Below are 18,158 nucleotides of genomic sequence, written 5' to 3'. Positions count from 1 at the left end.
TATAATAAGCGATTCTTTTAATTATTTATTCTTCATAGTGAGAATATTATTTTACCCATTACAAAATAATTGTTATTTAACACATTTTATTTTAAAATTTTGCATTTATTATAAACAATGTATGATATTTTTACATTATTTAATTTTACAATTCACATCATTCTATTAAAAACTGATGTGAAAATACCAAATATTAACATCAATTATCATATATGATGTTAATGTATATAAATTACAATGTTACTATTTATATTTTTTAAAAATGATATTATTATTATAATCAGTTAAGAGAATGTGTTTTAGTTTTTTTATATAATTTATGATAAATGAATTTAAATGTCTAATTAAATTAATTTAAAAGTGAGCCTAATAATTGTATCATTTATATTTATATTTTAAATTTAAATTTAAGTTATTGTTTATAGATAATTAATATTAAATTTATCTCTGTAAATAAATAAATTTAAATACTTTATTAATTTGTTTTCATATTTCTTTCAATCATGGTACAATTAAAAAGTAAAACGTAATGAAAACAGGAAAAAGGAGAAAAATGAATTCAAAAGAAAATAATTACATACAAACATTTTTTGCCAGTTGTTTAACCAAAAACTTTCTTCTGCTTTTTGTCGTGGTGTTTTAAAACCACAGCTGCTTATACAAAACAAAATCATCTTATAAGGAAAGTGAAGATTCTTATAAATCAACCAAAAATAAGATTTGTACGTGACTGTTAATGTGACTAACCTTAACGAATGATGCATCGTGGTAAACAACAACACTTCCTTCACGCAAGCTCCCAACATAAATTCTCTTTTGTAGTAGAAACCATATTCAAAATCATATCAAACTGTGTTGAAAGAATTGTGTGTAAAAAAAAAAGACTGTAAAAAAAGATATGTAATGTATCGTTTACTTTATTCAGTTTAGTTGGTAGTGTACCGATGGCACATTGTTCACCACTGTTGTTGACATTATTGCTCGTGTAAACATAGTTTATGATGCACACAGATGAAGAATGCAGGAGAAGAAACACTAAGCTTTGCCTTATCGTTGTACTATAGCTTTCACTTCTGGTTCGATGCCACTTTCTAATCAAAGTCTCCTCTGAAGATGCTATCATCTGATGCAAGGGCTCTGCTATTGTGTTTTCATGTAACAGTAATATCCTAGGGCATGACCCAGTATCTGCAAGCTCTGTGCTTTAGGTGCAAATGGCAAGTCTTCCCTTCTTGTTTGTGAAAGTTTTGGATCACTTCCTGATAGTGTTCCCTGGGACTCACCTTCATTAGAGTTTTGTCTACTGTCTAAAACCATGGTCATATCCAAAGCAGCAGGAGAAAGCTCCTTGATGTTGATAATCAATACACGAATAAACTGAAATAATATCAACAAACAATCAGAATCTATCTACCACGTAAAAAAAGATTTCAAACTAAAATTTTGTTAATCAATAAAACAACAAACTGAAACAGAATCAACCAACAAAATCGATATCTAAATAATCTCACATAAATAAACACTGAGTTATGAGGAGGTCTCGATTCAAGTTCATATATACACTAAATGGAATGGGTAATTAACAAAGGCAGGGGAAGATGGATACTGGACTGCTTTGATTCAATGACAACATTAGTAACAGTTACTTAATTGTTGAAAACATAAGCTTGATAACTCAGAGTATCAACGTCGTGATCTCTCCAAAACAGACGATGATAAAGAGCTTAGAGAACAGAACAACCTTAGCGTCGAGGAGGAGTATGTCTTGGCCCATCAGATCGCCACCTCTTCTCAGTTTCACGATCCCGAGAACCTCAGCAATCGCACCTACATAGTGGAAGAACACGGCCATCCTTCAAATCAGAGAGCATGATGGATGACTGAGACATTAAATCGAAGAAGATGAGTTTCTTATGATATTATTAATCGAGAGGATGATTTCTGAAAGGTGAAGTCTGCCCTTTTTATAGGTGAAGATCCAAATAAGAAGCATTCATTGATCGATTGTGGTTGGTATGAGTCCATGGATTAAAGAACGATGTTAATGGTGATGAAACGTCCATCGTTACGGAATGTAGATCGTCGGAGCGAAGAGGACGAAGGAGTGAAGCATGAGAAGACGGTGAAGGACTGAGGTCAATAGTAATGAATCCGTAACTGATCGATTGCTGGATCAGGAGGAAGAAGACGAATGAATCAATGGAAACCCTATAATCGTCTAAGGTGGTCGGCGGAGAAAGGAGATTGATGAAACGACAAAATAAGAAACGCTGCGTTTCAGACAAAACACACAGCAGTATACAGATGAAGCCCAACACGCGAGCCCACGAAGAAGACAAACTCCACTTCATTAATCCGACGTGGCGAACGCAGAGAGCATGAGTTTCCAGCGTGTCATCTGATGTGGCGTAAGGAGAGAAAAAAGTGTATTATATATAAATAGATTTGAATCACTGAACTGAACAATCACTTGCGTAAACATTTTTTTATAAATAAATGTTTCTTCTTTTTGTGTCCCTTTTTATATAAAATGGAGTATGATAAAATCATGGATTTGGAATTTAATGTTTTGTATATATGCAGTGTCAGGTGAACCGGGGGACATGCGAAGCAGACTATAAGGAAATGAATAATATTAAAACGAAAAAGCAAGAATATTAGCATTGTGAGACATGTGTTTCCTTTTTATTTCTTTAAATCTCTTTATGATACATTTTCTTATTATTTTATAGTATTAGTTAAGAATGCATTAATAAATAAACAAATATATATATATATATATATATATATACTTAAAAAAAGTTTTAGCTAATATATTTGTTAGCACACTTTGCACTTCTGATATCTCGACAAAGAGGTAAATGATTTTCCTGTAACTTTTGAAATAGTATATATTGAAATGCCAAAACTAATATATTTACTTTTTCTCACCAACTTCAAACGTAGGGTTCTATCTTATGCATACCTTCTATCACACAATGGTTACAGAAAATGTTAGTATAATGCATTGAATTGTCAGAATTAATTATTTATAATAGCAAAATGGATGGTCAACGAAGAAGGTTTTTGGGTCCCCAGTCCCCAAAGTTAAGGTTAAGATGATAGAAAGTGGGAACAAGTTCATCTGTCCCTTTTTTTATTATATTCTCAGTATTTGTTTCTTGTCTTTAGATTTTATTTTTATATGGTTCGTGCCACTTGTAGAGTCTGATGAGCCAACTATTTGTCCAAGTACTTGTCCTTTTGTCAAAGATAGTCCAGTTGCTTAATTATCAAAGTTTTAGTATAATAAAGACATGGAATATTGGAATTGTTTGGTTTATATATCTAGTTAACAGTCTTAACACCATGAGAGATCTCTATTTATTGGTAAGATGAGTACAAACTCAAATAGGATCAGTTTTAGTAATCTCATATATGCATATATATATGATATGGTTATTATATGTAATGCTATATATATCCGTATGTGTGCATATATACAAAATACTAGATTAGATAGTTATGCATGTCCTTAAGGGGACATTTTGTTACAGCATTTTATATAGATTTGTTGGAATTTGAACATAGATAGATTTCAATACACAAACACATCGGTTATCCGGTCCTTAATTTTCACCAACTTTTTACAAAAACATAAAAATAAAATTGACCAACTTTCATGCTAATTCGATACTATTAGTTTATTTATTACGAAAATGATTAACGGTGGAAATTAAGACATAGTTGCTCTGCTTTGACAAGAAAAATAAAACATAATTGCCATGCTTTGTTAATCATCAAATCTTAGCCCTTTTAAATGGGCTTATAAGAGTACCCATTATGGTTATATCACTTTCCAGAAGTTTTATTCCATGGAATCTAACAGGAGTCTGTGATTCAAGTAACACTAAATTTTGTATATCTTTGTATAAACATATAAGAGCATTTCCAATAGGAGATTCTACTCATTGGAATCCTAAAGTTACATATAAACATATATGTAGATACTAATATTATTGTTTAACTGTGGGATTTCTAATTTTACGAAAAAACTTAATCTAAAGTTTCTTAAAATCTTGTACCTCGAATTTTACGGAGAATCCAACTAAATTATTTTTAAAATCAAGAGTTTAATTTTTTTGGATTGGATTCCCGTAGAACTAGATATCCCAAAATCAAACAATAATATTAATATCTACATATACACATATATGTAATTTTAGAATTCACATGGATAGAACTTTGAATAGCTCTAGCATGTAAGACACATTACTGGAGATCTTATTCTTCATGCATATGAATAATTTATAAAGAAAATTGAACATCAATACACTGCTTTGATATGTTTTGTTTCAAGCACAGTTCAGACTATGTGGGTTAAAGATAAATGTATATATAATTATACGTTTATAGCTGTATAGTTATCGATACTTTGTGTTTATTTTCAACTAAAACGTCTGATAAAATAATACAATTTAGCTGTATCACTAATTCATTGGTCTTGTATAGAAAGAGTATCGAGAAGGTTTCGAATCTGAATCTCAATGATGAAAACGTGACTGAATTTGCATGTTAATTTTCATTTTCGACCCAAGCAATTTTTTTTTACAAATACCTGCATTACATATGTATAGCGAGACGTAGAAGATGTATACGTATAATCTTCGTACGTGCGAAATGCTTTCAAGTTTCAACAATCCTTTGATAATTGATTCTTTCGAGTTCTGCTCCTCTTGATTACATATAAGTGTGATTAAAAGCATCCCGTATATCAAGGAACAAAAGGATGATCTTTATTCTATGATATAGTCTAAAATTGAACTGTTATCGAGTTATTCGTAATCGCACGCGAATAAATTTATCATTATCACCCATTTTGCTTTACACTTCCTCATTTTACTCTCATCACCTTCCTTAATTACCCGTAGAGTGTGAATATCTTCATCATTAAAATTATATTATCATCACTCCAACTTTTAAAGTTTATAATGTTAATATGCTACAGTGGCAGTGTAACAGCAATATCAGTTTAGTTTTATCCATTGTTGGAGCCGGTTTTCAAATTTCACCCTGCTACAGATAGATCCGGTTCGAGATTTCAGCTCAAACGTAATGGAGCCCAAACCAACTATCACCAAAGTTCAAAAAAAAAAATAAGCCTACAACGGTTAAGGTCCCAAAGTAAAAACAAAAGCCTCACACATTGAGTTTTGCTAGTCAAAGCAAAACGTACAGAAAACAAAGACATTAAAAACCATCATAACGGCGGAGATCATATCACCGTTATGATTCATTTCTAAAGATCTATAAAAAGAGAAGAAGGGGCCAAGAAAAAGGAATCCAATCTATTTTACAGCTAAACTATAGTTTCAACACATTCATACTTTCTTGTTTTTAGATGCTTTTTATATTCATCGGCTTCTCTTGGTTTTGTTATCGATAAGACATATATACATTTTCTATAGTTTTTTATTTTATTTTTGAAGATTGGTTTTACATTTTATATAGTTTTTTTTTTTGAAATTTTTTTTTTATAGTTAATTGTAAACTTAAACTTTTCTCTTTTAGATAATTCCTTGGACAAGTCACCGCAAACTTAAACTAATAAACTATATTTTTAAATAGATTTTAGAATGCAACATAAAAACACAAACGCCCACATACAGAAAGGTTGACATGCATGTATAAAAACACAAACGCCCACATACATGTAAGTGTAACATAACAGTACCTAGTGCTGAAGTTGAACATCAAAAAGAAAAGCTGGTCAAATCTGATAAATTCGTTACAAAAATTCTATTAAAAATTCATATATGTATATATACACACACACATACACACATATAACTCACTAAGAATTGGGTGATGTTGACTTAGGATGGGAACATGATATCTAATCTATTAATTTAGAGTTCTATTTCTTATCTACTCTTAACAAGTCATATATAGTATGTGACATATTTGATTATTTACATTAAATCTTAATAATTAATAATTTAATAAAGATATTAATAATAAAACAATTCTAATTAGAAATTTGAATTATATTTTTAGTTATAACAAAATATTTTGAGAAAAATCTAATAAAATCCTACCAAAATATTTAATATATGTTATAAAATAATGCATTATATATAATTGGTTAATTGGCAATGTAATCTTATTAAAAAGTAGTAATAATTAAAAATTTATCATAAAACAGGAGTAAATAAAAATTCTATGCTATTTTTTAATTTTTTTATTATAGTCTATATTATACTAAAGTAGATGTTCTCTATAAATTAAATATGACAAAATTATATTAAATTAGTAGATTAACAGATTTTTTATTAAAAACGGTTTTATTTAAATAAATTATAATTGATTATCAAAAGGGGTTAAAATTTGTAAACTATACACAAAAAATAAAATTATTGACATATGCTAAACTTTTATATCTACAACTAGACATTATCATTTTATTTATTTTGAAACTCACAGAAATATATTATCTATAAACAATTATATATGAAATATCATAGTATATAACTAACCTCTAGTTCATGTATTATTTTTTTAAAAAACTGTTACATGTTTTTTTAATTTTTAATAATTAATTCAAAATATTAATGACAAATCAATTATACTTAAAAATCTATTTTTAATTTTAATTATAGAAAAAACTCTGTTGAGAAAATATTAAAAACTTACCAAAAAATCAAATATGTTTTTATAAAAATACTGAATTAATTTAGTAAGAAAAAAAAATCATAAAATATTCCAAACTAAAAAATTGTTTTTTGAATCGGATCATGTTTCAGAAAAAAAACATGATATTGGATATTGCTTTTTTTGCATGTGATGCAAACTAGTTGCCTCTGCCCCTGGCAACCTCTGAATAATATGAAACCTAGCTAGTACCGTTCCTGAGAATTTTTTTTTTGAGCAACATATATGGTTCTGGTTTTATGAAGCCCCATACAAAATTTTTAAAAAAGTATTTAATACAATTTTTTTGTTATGATAAGTATTTTTACAAAATTAAATAATAAATTGAATCAATTTAAATTTATTTTTAATATAGGTATTTTAAATTAGTTTAATAAACTTATTTATATAAAATGTATTAATTTGACATGTTTTGGTATTTGTTTTAATTAAATATGCAACATTATAATAGTTTTATAAAAAATCAAATTTTTAAAAATTTAAAAGTTGGATTCATGGAAATGAGAACCCCATCCTAACGATTCATGGGTATGTCCTCAAACCCATCATTGAACCCAGCCACACTTGGAACTCAATTCTTTTTAATATCTCCATCTCCCTATATTTTTGAGCTATTCAGACCATCAATATAATGAAGAGCTAGTTTTTGAATACGCGTCATGCATAATTGATTTTTGCCATTTAACCAGAACCATATATGTTTATAAGCAAAAATTTTAGTGTCATAAAATAAATTGTAAATTCACGGAAACATATGTGGTTATCTTAGCGGCAATCTATGTTTGTAGTAGATGAGTTAAGAGGAGCTGAGATTTTATGGGTTACTTCTGCATCATGCATGAAGTTTGAAAACCAAATCTCATAACATGCAAAATAGGTAGGTTGTGAATTCAAGTTTATGAAGACTTCACCAGTTTATGAAGGCATCTATGCCTGCTTTTGGTGTGGCAAAAAAAACATTAATATGTATTAGTAGAAAACATGCTATAAGCAAAAATAGGACGTAAATCTCGTTTTTTACCAATTTCACATTTGTAGTTTTCTGTAGCAAAACATCTTTTCTATTGATGATAAATCCATATTTCCCAATTATATACAAACATGCAAAGAAAAACGAGAGTGAAGTCCTTACATATGAGGACAAACGAAAATTATTGTCCCCCAAGAATAATAATGGATGAAAAGACGATAAGGTAAAATTATTAAAAGACGAGACTAGACTATAAAATTGGCGCGGATTTTGTTTCCGGATTTTCCATAATTGCTAATTGTAGACAATGATACACATCGCATCATTATGTTTTAACTTTCTTTCGGTGCAATTTACCCTACTATTTATGCGATTAGTATATTATATGCTCACGGGTTAATATATACTCACTAAATTCGTCTGCTGTAAAATGCTTATAAGAACAAATCGGTATAAGTATTTGTAGTTTGATAAAAATGCTACTTAATTACCATTCATTGCACTTTAAAACATGGACATGTTTAATTTAAGGGTTGCTAAGATCTTACGCTCTTTAAGCGGCTACAAGTACAACTACTAATGATCGTTCCTGTTTAATTATGCTAAAACTAACCGAAACTTGACCTAACTATAAGTAACTTAATTGCATAAATACAAAATACTAAATGGTTTCGTACGAGTCAGCGAGCATTTCAGCCGTTTCCTAATAAATATTTGGCCAAATTGGCTAAAAAAACACAAAACCAAAGATATTTGCGCATCTATACATAAAAAAACACTATTCAAATGCCTATGAAGCACAGTACCGGGCAGAGGAGGATGGATTTACAACGATACCCCAGAGCTACAAACCTATTGTGATAGTAGGGTGCATATAGGATACGAGCTGGGTGAGCAATTTTTCTTTTTGGGTAAAATGTTAATATTATTTCAGAATTTTTGAGTTTGCCACAGAAGATACACAGAGACTAGTAGCAGAATGCAAAAATTGAAACTAAACAAAGAACATTGACACGCACAATAACCAAATTGAAAAAGTTGAGAACTGAATTTTGAACCAAACACCAACGCAGCGGGGAAGAACCAGAGGACAAGGCGAAAGCAGAACAAGCGTCAGGTTGCCACGAGAGACGGAGAGATGGGCGGCTCAAACCCTGATGCAGCCGGCTCCTACAGCTTCCTTAATACCCACAAGCCTCCACATTTACAAAGAATCACAACCACAAGCTCACTTACTTACCCAAGAAGCTCAAACCAGCAGCACGAGGAGTATCCCGAGATCGACGATGCCGTCTTTCGGAGAGATGATATGAAGACTGCTGCCTCCATCCATCCAACCCGTGACCGTGGACACCCATTTAACCCGAGAGCCCTTATAGAGCAATGGGACCGATTCAGAACACCACCTCCGGAGAGAAACCACCAAGCAAACAAGAAAGTCGTTTACTGAACTGACTCTTAATCATCATCACAGACCTAACCCACTTCCAACAGAAGCCAAAGACGCTTGAAGATTCAAAGGAGAGATAGACAGTGACAAGGAGAGCCACATCATCAGACCTCAGAATAAGCAAGCTTCCCACTATTTGTGTCCGAAGCTGTTATTGCCGGATCCTCACCAGCTGTAAACAGAATCCCACTCTGTTTCAAAATCAAAACCACATAAAAAATGAGATTTTTTTCAGCCAATAATCTCAAAGTTATTTACTTTACTCTAGACATGTACAAATTCTCAAACACAAGTTAATAAGTAAAAGAAATAATCTCACATCACCAGGAGAAGCACAGAGTATACGCTTACGGCTACCATTATCAAGCTCAAGAAGAAGCTTAGAATCCTCAGACTGATGAACACCAACTTTACTATTCACCACCATGAAGAACCTCTCTCTACTCGGATCAAACTTGACAAGACTCGCCTCGTGCCCCAACCTGCAACAAAAACTCCTCTTCCCCCTCACGAGATTCAACATCGCAAAGCACTCGTCACGGTAACAGCCAGCGGGAGCTTCCCGAAGTGGTGAATCGCGAGATCTGTTGACCGCCTTCTTGTGAGGACGAAAGGATTTGAGGAGGACAAAAGGGTCGGTGTAGAAGATGGCGACGGAGCCATCTGCTGCGGCGGAGATGAGGTTGCGAGGGAGGGAGAGGGAGGAAAGGGTGTGAAGGAGAGGGCGGTGATGGAAGCTGTGTGGTTGTGGTCGAGGAGAGAGCTTAAGGAAGAGGCGGAGGGGAGGTCGTAGAGGTGGATAGTGTCGTCGGAGCTGCCGGAAGCGACGGCAGGACTGGAGCAAGCGATGGTGGTAAAGGAGGAGATAGGGGAAAGGTAGGAGAAGAGAGGGGAGAGGGTTAGGGATTAGGTTTCGAGGTCGTGCTTTTTAGATAGGGTTATAAACGGTATATATTAAAATGCCACAGTACTTTATTGGGCAGCTAATTAACTTTGTTTCTATGTATATACACTGCAATTGCCCTAAATATTTTCAACACCTAAGTTTGATTTTTCGATTAGGCCAGCAACTTTCGGTCACCCTGCTTTCATCATCCACCAAACAAAAACAATAATATTTTTATATCATCTGTTTAGTGTTTCATAAAAAAAAATTATGTATTTTTAAAATTCAACGTAGGAGTAATAGAGTACATATATATATATATATATACATATACATATGTTGACAAAAAAAAATACATATACATACACACATATATATATATATATGATCATTCAATTAAATTATTCATGCAAAAAAAAATCAGTGGAAGTTTACAAAAAAATAAAAATAAATCGATGGAGCAAGAGAGATGGAAAAACAGTTGAAAATACTAGAGAAAAAGAGCAGAACCACGCTTATAAGTGAGAAAAACTTAGAAAAATAAACGACACTTTATAACCTCAAATATAAAAATTTTTATTCTTTAAAAAGAAATTTCAAAACTTCAAATTTAAAATTTAAAATTTAAAAATTTTATTAGTGAAATTTTAAATATAGAGTGTCACTACTCAAAATTTTAAATTTGAAGTTTCACATTTTTATTTGCATTTTTGTCATTGCAATTACATTATATGACTCTTAGATATTTTTTTTTTATCATTCTAATCTTCTTAAAAATTTATATCTCATAACATTTCATATTTGTTTTCATAAATTTAAGTTTTACACGTAAGACTAAATAAAAACCTTAAAATAAGACTTAAAATGTTTTAAAACTAGATCCACACAACAACAATATTACAAAAATGTTTTAACAAATGCACTAATAAATCATATATTTTACTCATAATTAAGTATTTAGCTATGTATTCTATGTAAAATTTTATATCTTCGTGTATCTTTTTTTTTGATTAATATTGATGTAGTCTTTTTATATATGTGCTAATTATATGACAAAAGAAACTTAATAAAAAAATTTAAAAAGTAAATGAATACAAAAATTGTTACACACATTTCAAATATAACAACAATACTAATGGTCTGGTCAAATTGCTCTGGAACCTCTAAGATCTCTAAAATATTATCCAAACAATTTTTATGTAACCAAATATAGAGTATTACGGAAATGATTTTTAAAGAATAATGTGGTATTTTTCTTGTATTTTAATATTTAATTATATATTTATATTTATAATATTATATTGTAGTGTAAGATTTCACTAATTAGTTTTGTTGTAATATGTTTTATGTATGTTCTAATCATTTATAAAAGTTTTATGGATCTACATTAATTATGATAATATAAAAACTATATAGTAAATTACAAATAATTTTGAAGTTTAGGTTTAAAGTTTTACTTTTGGAAAATAATACTTCGAAACTTCAAATATAGGGTTTTGCAACTTAGAGTTTTTTTGGAGATGCTATTATTAAATACAACCTTTATTTTGTCATTTTAAACTTATGTAATGGCACAACCGTACGTGATCAATAAAGCAACAATTAGCAAATAAACAGAAAGACCAACTTTTTTTTAACAGGGATGTTCCGCAACTCGTAGATTCGTAGATACTTTCGTAACTTTCTGTAATTCATAGGTCTATAGTCACTTCCGTAGCTTTCCGCAATCTTTAGGTCCGTAGTCATCCCTGGTTCGGAACCAGCCGTTACTAATATCCATTATCCAAATGTCTAACACTAATGTCGCGCTTAAATTTAAATTTGAGGAAGGCGTAAAGCATTCCGTGGCCACAAGGAGTATTCGAATCCGGATCTTTATCGGCGTTATAACTGCCTCAACACCACTAGTCCACCACTCTGTGGTTGAAAAGACCAACTTAAATCCATTGAATTTGCATTATTTTCAATAATTATATAATCACGCAATTCCTAATTAGTTAAGCAATTATACATCTTCAGTAGACAATTAGTCAGTCTAACCATATTATACGTTTGAGACAGCTAAAATGTTATGGGTCTTCGGACGATACTTTTCTAATCTATAGAATACATTATTGCTCATCACAAGTTAAATTATCTAACAAACATATTAGTAACCAGAAAACGACAATCCACAAGAAAGAAAACGCTTTTGCTTTCCACCCCGAATCAAACATCTTCACTCGAATAACAACTTTTTTTTTCTTTATCCGTAGTGGAAGCTACAACACAACTTAAATTGTTAACGTTTGACGACATTTAAGATTTAACACATTTAAATGTCAAAAGTATAATTCTCTATGACCAATACTATCAGCTTCTATATATATATGTATTTGCCGACTCGGAGTTTGTTCTGCGTTAACGCAAATATTATAACGTTGCTTTATATGATAGTTTGGTTTCTATATATTAATTCATTAACCCTTTATTTTTCTATTAGAAATGTATTACTAAAATAAGACAGACGTGGACCAAGTCCATGGGCGTTGTGCCCTCGACGAGATCGGAGGCCCTCGTGCATAATATGGGTCCCATCATTATCCACACGCTTGTGGCCTCCTAACCCACACGTGTATGAACATTAGCACCGTTGGTCAAAGCTCTCGTCAAAACCACAGATCTAACGGTTACGCCATTTGACCGAGAGAGACACTCGCCAGCAGACGAACTTTGAATTTTGACTCAAACGACCAACAAAAATTAGTTGAATCTCTAAATATTTTGTATAAAATACAAGAATTATGCCATTCAAGGCACATATGAATTTCAGGCGGAAAATTCTATGGAAATTTTATTAGTCAAAATATTAATGTTTTTATAAATCATTAGTTATTATCGATTATTATATTCCTATCCTGTTACTTAGTTAATTTCAAATTTGAGTTAAAATGATCTTTTGCTGCAAAAAAGAAAGTTTTTTATGTAAATTTAAAATAGTATCTATTATATACATGAATAAAATTTATCAGTAAGGAAATCTCTAATCTAACTCTATTTTTTTCCAAAAATAAATAAAAACGAAGATGAAGTAACAAATACTCTAACTCAACTTTATATCTCATTTCATTTTAAAATTTACTCTATAAATTTAGTAATCTATTTTTTGTTTGTTCATAATTCCATTGTGAAGTGAAGAATGTAGTAGAATTAAAGCATTTTAACTTCATTTTTATTTTTACTCTATTTTGAATAAAAATGGAATTTGCATTGGAAATGCTCTAACAAAATAGAATGCAAGAAGATAGACAAAACTATTTATTTTTATTACAATTTTAAAATATCATCATCTACTACAATTGTTTCCTCTAAAACTTCACGTTATATTTTTTTTTTGATGAGTGAACTTAACGTAATATATAATATAGAAGAAGTATCTAGTTAATGATTTTCATTTCGTTAACAATTTATACACACAACTATAGTATATATCCAGTCATCCAGATATATACGAAGAAAGAAACTGTCATGTCTGGCGAATATTTAGAACTAGGACCGAATGTTTTCTTAACATTGTAAGAATATTATTATGACGAAGAAAAAAAAAAGTTGAAAGGTGACGCAAGCGTGCGTTCGACTCTGTCTTTAAAACCACCTCCACTCACTTCCTTCCCCACCTTTCACTTACCAATATCATCATCATCCTTGTCTCTCCTTCCCTCTTTTTTGTAACTTTTATTGTTCCCGCATTTTCTCTGATATTAATTTCAAAACGTAGAAATCGATGGGGAGAGGTGAAACCGAGACGTACATTACTGTGCCTAGCTTCTTCAAGTGTCCGATATCTCTCGACGTGATGAGATCTCCCGTTAGTCTCTGCACCGGCGTCACTTACGACCGTGCGAGTATCCAGCGCTGGCTCGACGGTGGCAACAACACTTGCCCCGCCACTATGCAGATTCTCCGAACTAAGGAGTTTATTCCAAATCTCACTCTTCAACGACTAATTAAAGCCTGGTCAGATTCCGTCGGCCGTTACGCCGCCGCCGCTTCTCCTCCTCCTCCTCCGGATCCGACGATGGAAGAAGTGAATGAGTCGTTGAAGAGACTGAGCCTCGAGAAGGACGACGAGATCCGTTTGGAGATTCTCTCTAGAATCGTTCGATTCGTGAAGGGATCAGCGTTTCTCTCAGTGAAAAAGGATCTGGTACCAATGCTCGTCGATATCATCGCCGGAGGATCACGCAAGATCAAGCTAGTTCTTCTCGCGATCAAGATTTTGGATAGCATAACCAAAGGAGGGAGTGAGAAAGATCGGAAACGGTTATCGAATCTGATGTTAGCCAATGGTGACGATAATTGCTTGAGGGCGATACTCCGGGCCATCCAGCGCGGGAATCTCGAATCGAAAATCGAATCCGTTAGGGTTTTGGAGGTTATCTCCTCATTAGACACACAGTCGAAGCTTATGATCGCAGAACGCGACGAGATTCTAAGGGAGGTGGTCAACACAATAAGTACAAAGTCAGATCCTAACTTGATCGAAGCGAGTTTATCATTCCTTATCACGATCGCGAAATCGAAACGAGTGAGATCGAAACTAATCGCAGCGAGAACGATCGCGAAGATCGAAGACATTCTCCTGACGGAGGAGGAGGAGACACCAAACGTCGTCGCGGTGACGGAGAAATCGCTGAAACTGTTGGAGACTTTGTCGTCCAAGCGAGAAGGTAGATCGGAGATTTGCGGAGGGAGATGCGTGGAGGGAGTTGTGAGGAAGCTGTTGAAAGTCTCGATGACGGCGACGGAGCACGCCGTTACGATATTGTGGTGTCTCTGTTATGTGTTCAGGGAAGATAAGAGGGTGGAGGAGACGGTGGAGAGGAGTAACGGCGTTACGAAGCTGTTAGTGGTGATTCAGAGCAACTGCTCGCCGATGGTGAGACAAATGGCTAAAGATGTGATTAAGGTTTTGAAGGTTAAACCATCTGCTAATTCCGATTTGGTTGCTTACGAGACCAAGACCACTCATATTATGCCAATTTGATTTTTGTACTATTATAATAAAATATATAAATATAAATGTTATCAACTATTTTGAATGTAGATAATGTAAAGAGTATTTGCATGATATATAGAAGAAAGACTTTCTAATTAGCTAACCGGTGTATGTGACTGTTTGGTACTGTTGTTTTTTTTCGTAATTCCAATTGTATCTTTATATTATAACCACTAGATAGTTTTTTATTTCTCTTGTTTGTGATAACACAGAGTCATTTCTTTCTTCTTCAACTCTTCACCGTAAATAAATAAAGACAATACACAGAAAAGTTAAATCATTGATATCTTAAGAGTGGAGTTGTAAGAGACGTAACTGACTTTTCTATTTGAGAAATAAGATTTTCCAACTTTGAAATCTATGATTTTGAGATAAACCGGATCAAAATACGATCTCGGTTCTGATGCACCGTGTATGTCGATGGAGGAGGTCGCTGAGCCAACTCACCGGTATAATATGTATAGATAGATTATCAAATTAGCCGGTAATATAAAAAATTATCCGGAAAATACACATATATTGTCATTCCAATCCAATCCAATCTCAGATTCTCCGACATGTATTTGAAGCTAAAGTCGCATCAAAATTGGATGTCTTAGGAGATGAAAAGCTAGCGTAGACACAAAATACAGAGAAAGAGAAAGAAATCACTAACTCAGATGTAGAATCCAAAATGCTGGCTTATCTGGGTTGCCGAGCGCACACCAACTTTTCCGGCCAGATATGTGGCGCAGCGGCGACATAGCATGGAGTTGCAGCGAGGATCAGATATTGTGGAATAATAGGGTCCGCCTTTTAGGAGTCAAATTTTGAGACCCGATTAGTTTTTTTCTTCAGTCAATATCCAGATATGTGATCACCACACAAAGTCGATGTTGTAGACCGATGAAAGCTTCAATGGTTTTTGAAACAACGAAGAAGAATAGTTTAAAACAAAGAAAGGTTAATTACACATTTGGCCAGTTGTAATTAAATAACTGAAACAACGCTGTACACAGATATTTCATATAAGTTATAAACAGTTGTATGCGGACTAAATTGTAATATCACAAATGACTCATACCCACTTACCTAATTAAAGAAACATTATAACCATTTACCTGATTTCCACAACTTTCAGCTAAATCACTCTAATGTAAATCATAGCAAGAGTTTTTTTTTTGTTGTGCGATCAATTTCACAAATATTCAATTATGGTTTCACAGAACTAAATTAAGAACTACCCAATTTAGATTTTTCTATATGTGAAACTATGTGGTTTTTTTTTATTTTAAATATTTATTAATTCAAAATTATAATAATAAGTTATTATTTATGTTATCAAAATATTGTGTTGGAATTTTAAAAATACTCATATATTTGAAATATTTTAAAAAATAAATTTATATAAATATTTTTGATTGAATTTTTTTTTTGTTGTCATCAGCGTAAACAAAAACTCTCATCTAAACTCGGAAAACCAAGCCGGTAGCCTGTATCCATGTGAAGAACAACAAAAATATTTTTGATTGAATAATATCTAATTGTAAATTGTTTTATATTTCAATTTTTAACTTTTTAAAAATATTATTTTCAGATAACAATATATATATATATATATTATGTTTTGACAATATTAATTTATAATTTAATATAACATATAAATATAATATTATTAACGTAAATTTCGTTTTTAATTATATAATTAACTATATAAAAAATCATTAAAAGTAACAACGAAATTAACCGCTCTAACTTTTAACATGAGAGCTTTGTTACGAATAAACACTTCGCAAATAACTTTTATAATAATTTTTAAAAATATTATTTTCAGATAACAACACAATATATATGATTTTTTGACAATATTAATTTATAATCTAATATAACATATAAATATAGTATTATTAACTTGAATTTTTAAAATTTTAAAATATTATTTTCAGATAACAACTTAATATATGTAAGAATTATCTTTTTTTTTGACAATATTAATTTATAATGTAATATAACATATAAATAATTTAAGTTAAATTAAAATTCGTTTTTAACTTCAACTTTTTAAAAATATTACTTTCAGATAATAATACAATATATATAAAAAATTATCTTTATATTTTTGACAATATTAATTTATAATCTAATATAACATATAAGTATAATATTATTAACATAAATTTTTTTCCTAATTATATATAAAATCATTAAGGGTAACAATGACATTAACCGCTCTAACTTTTAACGTGAGAGCTCCGTTGTGAAAAATCACTTCGCAAACAATAGTACGAGAGAAACATATATATCATTTTAACATAGCCAAATTCAAAATTAAAAATCAATGTCTCCTCTCTTTCTTCTTCTATTTTGTCTATATAAACACTATGCCATACTTCTTCATCCATACACCTTCTCAACTCCATCCTTCTTAATTCATACACCTTCTTCATCCATACTCCATACACCTCCTCTCACTCACCATGAAACCTTCTATTGAGACTATCATCAATGCCATGAAGGAGGCAATCACTTGTGGTTCAGTCCCCACAAACAAAGCCAAGACGGTGCAAGCTCACAGTGCGATAGTGGGTGCGTTGAAAACCAATAAGGGAAAAAAGGGAAGCTTCATAGGGGGACTATCAAGCATGAGGAATGGGTTTCTGGTGACAGTTCTGTGAACAAGAAGCCCTCTTCTTCCTTTTCATATCAGAAAGGACAATTGCGGCAATAAGAAAAGGAGACAAAGAGCTATCATCGAGAACGAAGAACAACCAGAGGGAGGAGAATCACGGGGATGTGGATATACCTCAGTCCTGAAGGGTCTGAGAGCGTGTGAGCAGTGATATTTATTACAAATATTTATTAGTTTACATATTTTATCAAAATATGTATGTTTATTATTGTATAAATTTTGAAAATACTAACAAAAATATTTTTGATTTTGAAATCTTATACTTTTGTTACCACTTTTGTACACTTATTTTTACTTATATTTTACTCATATTTTCTATTTCTTTTCCATTATTTATATTTTCCATTACATATATTTTGTTCATATATACTATTTAAACATAAACAATAAAAAATTTACTTACAAAAAGTAATAGTTGGATCAATACATTTATTATTAGATTGAAACAATAATAAT

The 18,158-nt window shown here is 31.5% G+C and overlaps 2 protein-coding genes and 1 long non-coding RNA gene across 3 annotated transcripts; 1 reads left to right on the top strand and 2 right to left on the bottom strand.

The window, feature by feature from the left end:
- Positions 1-484: 484 nt before the first annotated feature.
- On the bottom strand, positions 485-2,413 carry LOC108810162 (uncharacterized). The gene is made up of 4 exons (XR_001942979.2): positions 1,742-2,413; positions 917-1,377; positions 748-813; positions 485-651 (listed from the first exon to the last, which is right to left on the bottom strand). It is a non-coding gene; the product is annotated as an uncharacterized LOC108810162 (long non-coding RNA).
- Positions 2,414-8,558: 6,145 nt separating this feature from the next.
- Positions 8,559-10,038, bottom strand: LOC108807701 (uncharacterized; the record flags this gene model as incomplete). The annotated part of the gene is made up of 2 exons (XM_018579952.2): positions 8,559-9,301; positions 9,430-10,038. Coding segments are annotated over 2 exons (696 nt in total), but the record flags the coding sequence as incomplete, so codon positions are not given.
- Positions 10,039-13,582: 3,544 nt separating this feature from the next.
- LOC108806640 (U-box domain-containing protein 29) lies at positions 13,583-15,194 on the top strand. The gene has a single exon (XM_018578805.2). The coding sequence runs from the start codon at positions 13,760-13,762 to the stop codon at positions 15,020-15,022; it is 1,263 nt and encodes a 420-aa protein (XP_018434307.2). The 5' UTR covers positions 13,583-13,759; the 3' UTR covers positions 15,023-15,194.
- Positions 15,195-18,158: the final 2,964 nt, after the last annotated feature.

This window comes from Raphanus sativus, chromosome 6, assembly GCF_000801105.2.
Source record: "Raphanus sativus cultivar WK10039 chromosome 6, ASM80110v3, whole genome shotgun sequence".
NCBI classification, from domain to species: domain Eukaryota; kingdom Viridiplantae; phylum Streptophyta; class Magnoliopsida; order Brassicales; family Brassicaceae; genus Raphanus; species Raphanus sativus.
This window is presented reverse-complemented; position numbering and strand designations above follow the sequence as displayed.